Here is a 5,818-nt window from a genome sequence, read left to right on the forward strand (position 1 = left end):
CCAGGCTCTTCTGGATGATCCAGTAAGTATTTATGAAGTAAATGACCGGATATAGTTTTGTCTCTGTATCTGGCATTTAGTACTTATTGAGAAACACAAGAAGGTGGTGGTGGTGGTGATGTGGTTGTGGATGTGTGTGTGGATGTGTGTTTGTATTTACATTCACCAAATGGTTAATCCATTTCGGATCAAAACCGTGAAACTTTATCCTGAGCATACAAACTATCATAAACTTGGAATCCTTTTTGAAATCTAAGATAGTGGCAGCATCCCCAGGAAAAGAAAACTATATGTGTCTGTCCGATTTATCTCTTTATTATCCACCTATCTATGTCTCCAATGGGATTTCAGACAATATAATACAGATACACACATTCATCATATGTGCATACAGAAGCATGTACACAAACACTTATTAAAAATCTGGAAGAATAAACACCAAAACGCCAACAATAATTTTTTTAAGGTGACAAGTTTATTGGAGTTTTTATTATATTTTTATTTCTTTTATATTTTCAGAGTGTCTAAGATTTTTGTTTACAGTGATCATATACTGGTTTCCTAATATGAAAAAAATGTGTCTCTTTCTCCCTCTTCTCTCTCTTTCATTCTGTTTCTTTCTTTCAATTTCAATGTCAAGGCACTATCAGGAACTGGGATGACCCTCCAAACAGTTCAAAGTGACCAAAGCCAGCACTGACTCTAGTTTATGCCCCATGCTCTGCTGGCCATCACTCACCTGGGCATAGCAGATTCCATACTGCTCACAATTCTCATCTTCTGGATTCCAGTCCAAGAAATTAGATATGTTCTTTCCATATCCTCTGTACCAAGTAGTCCTGTGCTACTAGCTATAGCTGGAAAAGTCTGGCCGGCCATGTGCCATGCTGTCTACTATACTACCTGCTTCTCACACTTACCTACCTCTCTTTTGGATGGAGATCTCATTCCTCTGCCATTCATTCCTACTGTACTCCTATAGTGCCCACACCCCTCCTTCCCATTCTGCTTCTTCTGGGAGTGCTGTGCTTGGCTTGTAGGGCTCCTGGGTGGGCCTCTGGAACCATACTCATGCTAAGTACAGCTAACAGGGATGCAGTCTTTACTGAGCTCTCCTATGGTCTTGATCTCGGAGCTTTGATGCTGTGGGCATTCCCTGAAGGGTAGCTCAGAGCCCTGGGAATACATGGTGTTCACTTATATACTCTATTCACTTTCTGTGGACCTATGTTTGATTAAGCCTTGCTTCCTGGCTAGCCACCCAGGCCACTGGCCCTACTCAGTCTCACAATACTTCCTGCTCTTGACTCCCTGGTCTATAACCAACCCTGCTTTTTCTGCCATGAGCTTCTAGGTTTTCTCAGCTGCATCTCTCCATGTAGAGTCTCTCCAGATATCCAGTGAATGTCCCTACTGTTAATTATACTATTTCCCAAACTAGCCACTGTTTGGGAATTACCCAAACATACTCCTGTTGCTACTACACAAGTACAATGGCAAATAGGCCAGGAACTATTGAGATTAAAGCCATCAGTAACATTAACAGGAAATTCCTAAATACAATACTGGATGAGTGAGAAAGGAACTTAAATACCTCCACTAGAAAATGCAAGACTCTGGAATGTCTAACTCACTATCCCACTAGTCTAATATTCCCTCCTCACAATATGGGATTGGGCATCAAAAGACAATTTTTTTTGAGCCTGCGTGATCTCATTGAACATCAGTTCCCCCACTGGTACAATAGGGGTAACTAATCATATTCCTGCCTAAATCAAAAGATTGATAAGAAATTGGAAATTAAGGAAAAATTTTCACAGCCTATGAAAATGCTCAGAATACAGTGTATCATCTTTCATTAATGTAGATAAATATAATCGTTTGTGAATTTACTTTCAATCTTTTCTTAAGGATTGCTACTCAGAAGAAAGAAATTATTTTTTCTCTGTGGTCATTTTGAAGAGGGAAATCCAGGTATGTCTCCTTTCCTAAGATCCAAAATTGTAGGGGATTCTGAAGACGAAATCATGGTTTTAAGCCAGATTATCTAATTGTATTATATTCTTATATTTATTTTATTTTTGCCTTGCTTAAGCCTTTGGTAAATGTCTTTTAGAAATATCACCCTTATCTCAGAATGCTATAAACTAACAGTGCAAGCAACCATATGAATTTTTTGGACTTGAGAATTGGACTGAATGGTTAAGTAGGAAGTAATAATCTTCCAACCATGACTACCTCAAAGAACTAAAGGGTAAAATAATATTGAAAAATAAGGATTGGGAGTATACAGTTCTGCTACCCCTACTCAGATGGAGATTCTCCAATCAGTTTCATCTTTGAAGGATCAGTTGTGCTTTCATTAAGAATTTTTTTCCCAATACTGTCTTCCAAAATGTTGATATTAAAATCTGAATTGAAGGACCTCCTGTGAAAAAGAAGTTTGATTCCTGACACCTAGGGATCCGAAGTGTGGGTGGTCACATGCAAAAGACGAAGGATACGCTGCCGGATCTCCTTTGTCTTCACTCCATACACAATAGGGTTGAGCACGGGAGGAACAAGCAGATAGGTGTTGGCCATGATGACAGGCAGGAGGGAGTCATGCCGCTTGTCAAACCGGTGCACCATAGACAACCCAATGAAAGGTACATAGAATATGAAAACAGCACACACATGAGAGACACAAGTACCAAATGCCTTTGCCTGGGCTTCATGTGTCAAGCCCAACACAGTCTTGAGGATAAGCAGATACGACAAGGAGATGAGAAGTGAGTCCAGGCCAATGGCAGAGATGATGACAATGAGGCCATAGATGATATTGACGCGGATGTCAGCACAGGCCAGCTTCATGACATCTTGGTGTAGGCAGTAGGAATGGGAAAGGATATTGGAGCGGCAGAAGGGCAGATGTTTGATGAAGAAAGGCAGGGGTGCCATAAGTGCAACACCCCGTACCACAGCAGCCATGCCGATCTTGGTAACACGAGGCAATGTTAGCACAGTGGCATGGCGTAGTGGGTGGCAGATTGCCACATAGCGGTCAAAGGCCATGGCCAGCAGCACCGTGGACTCCATGCCAGATAAGGAGTGGATGGCAAACATCTGTAGCAGACAAGCATCAAACTGTATGGTAGTGGAATTGAACCAGAAGATGGCCATCATTTTGGGCATGGATGAGGTGGAGATGAGGACATCAAGGCCAGAAAGCATGCAAAGAAAGATATACATGGGTTCGTGTAGGCTATGCTCCGTCCACACAATGTAGATGATTGTCAAGTTACCTAGCACAGCGATAAAGTAGAGGGAGCACAATGGGAAGGCCAACCAGAACTGAGCTTCTTCCAATCCTGGCAGGCCTATTAGAATGAAATATGTGGCACTGGATTCGTTGCCACTGGGATCCACCATAGTGAAGATGCTGAGCTGAGACCAATGCCAGGCGAGTAGAGGCTGGAATACAAAGATAAGCCATTGTCAGATCCTCCAGAATTCTACTGCCATTTTTCTTTTCCTCCACCCTGATGTCCTATTCTCTGACCAGAACTCCAACTTCATTGCCTATCCAAACTCTGATTCTATTCTAAACTCAGCCTAACTATCCTTCATAACTCAAGGCCCAAATGAGCATTCATCCAGTCTTTCTTACTAACCCCACCTCTGAAGTTAATTCTGAAAACAAATGAAATACTAAAGTAAAAATTCTAAGCATTTTAAATCTTTTAGTTCACCAAGGATAGGTTATTGACTAAGTACACATCAGACTTAGATGATAAAAATTCCCATCGCTTCTATCTTATCCTAATTTATGCTCCCCTATGCTGAATACCCACTGTAATTCTAATTATATCATTAGACTATCATTAAGACTAATCCCAGTCCAATGTAGCAATACTCTAGTAACATAGATTAATGCTGAAATCTAACCTTATCACTAATCCTAATGATCTCACCAATTCTAGCCTTAATTCTATCTTTAACAATAACCGAAGACTTAACTCTAGTTGTTATTTAAAACTTAATGTAAAACTTCATACACCTATTTTATTATGATAACCCTTAATTTAATTTTAAAGAAAAGACACTAACTTCATCCTGAACTCTAACTCTACATTTCACTCTTGCCCAAATGTCCACCCAAAGTCTTACACTTGTTCAGACTGCCCAGATTATGTCATAAAAGGAACAATGACTGCAATGAATGCCAATGGTGTCCCACTCGGATTCCCTTCACCAAGTCAATGCATCTATATCCCATTTGCAGTGGGTGTTGAGTACTAAAGGCTCAGAGTTCTCCCTTTCTACAGAAAATTTCCTTGATCAAATGAGAGGCACTTCACCCAGGAAGTTATGTTATCCCCACCAGAGCACATCTAGAAGTCAATGAGTGCCTAACACAAAGATACAAAAGGCCAGCCTTCTTGTCTTCAGGTGGGACCAAAGCTGTGATGTAATGTGTGCTTCAGAGCTTCTTGAGGAACCAAAGCTGAAGCTGGTCTCCAACTGAGATCACAGCCTCACATAATTTTCTTTCCCTGCTCTATCCTATTTCCCTCACTCATCTTCTCATGACAATATACCCTTTAAAGAAGAATTTCTACCTCAAGCTCTGTTTCTAGGGGACCCACCAGGCTTAAGAGAGTGGGACTGACACAGAGGACTAAACCTGAAAGATGATGGCATTAAAAACACTGGAGGAACAATCAATCCTATACCAGGGTTCCAATATCCTTGAATCTGGCTATTAAAGTGATGGATATAAGTACAGATTGCTGAGGTGGGAAATGTCAGATTTGAGTTTTCTCAGATCATATCTCTCTGTTGAAACAACTACAGAGTTAACTAACTTCCTCCCTTTTTTCCTTTCCTCCATTCACAAATATTCACATGCTCCTACTATTTATTAGATTATATAATTGTAGTTACACACACTATATATGTGTATGTATTCCCTTTCTCTCTCTCTCTCTCTCTCTCTCTCTCTCTCTCTCTCTATATATATATATATATATATATATATATATATATAAATATATATATATATAGCTGTCTCCTCTTCCCATTAGGAAAATAGTGACACTTATCGCTAGGGTATATTTAAGATGATTTTATCTTGGTAAGAAAAAAAGAAGGGTTAGGTTCTTAAGATCTGGCCCTTGACAACTGGGGTAGGGACTTCTGCATGGGCTACCAGACAGCAGTTGAATGCACAGAAGAGCTCATGGGCAGCATCAGGAGGGGCTTACACCATTCACTGGGCTCAGGATGTGTTGATGGTCTTTGTTCCACTGTTGAGCTGTCACCCAGAGGGTCTCTCAGACACAAAGGAGAAGACACTGGGAGCATGAGTTTTAGAACAGAGAGTGACAGAGTTTAAACAACTGGAGGGAGAAGATATAAGGAGCCATGCTTAACCAAGAACTTCAGGCTAAGAGGCCAAAGTCTTCCGTGTCACTTAAATCTTCTGTACTGACCTCTCCGTAGCATATGACACTGTGATCAGTTCCTTCCTTCTTAAAATTTCTCCTTGTTCCTTCTGCTTCTCCTCAGCTCTCTCTGATCACTAGTTCTTGGTTCTTTCTGGGTCTTCAGCCTCCTCCACTTGACCCTTAAGCATACTCTTAGATGATAATGCTCTCAGAATTTTATCCTCAGATCTCTTCTCTCTATATACACTCTCCCCGGGCCATCTCATCTCCTTCAGTAAACCCATTATTTACGTATAAACTATTGATTCCCAAATCTACTTGGGAAGGCCTGAATTATCTTTTGTGATCAGATCCATAATTCTAGTCACTGAAAGAGTCCACTGAGTTGT

General features: G+C 40.6%; 1 protein-coding gene across 1 annotated transcript; it reads right to left on the bottom strand.

Moving 5' to 3' along the window:
• Positions 1-2,457: 2,457 nt before the first annotated feature.
• On the bottom strand, positions 2,458-3,411 carry LOC307191104 (olfactory receptor 51E1; the record flags this gene model as incomplete). The annotated part of the gene is made up of 1 exon (XM_079930827.1): positions 2,458-3,411. One exon carries the CDS (start codon positions 3,409-3,411, stop codon positions 2,458-2,460), a length of 954 nt encoding a protein of 317 aa, XP_079786953.1.
• Positions 3,412-5,818: the final 2,407 nt, after the last annotated feature.

Source organism: Stenella coeruleoalba (assembly GCF_951394435.1).
Source record: "Stenella coeruleoalba genome assembly, chromosome: 8".
NCBI lineage: Eukaryota > Metazoa > Chordata > Mammalia > Artiodactyla > Delphinidae > Stenella > Stenella coeruleoalba.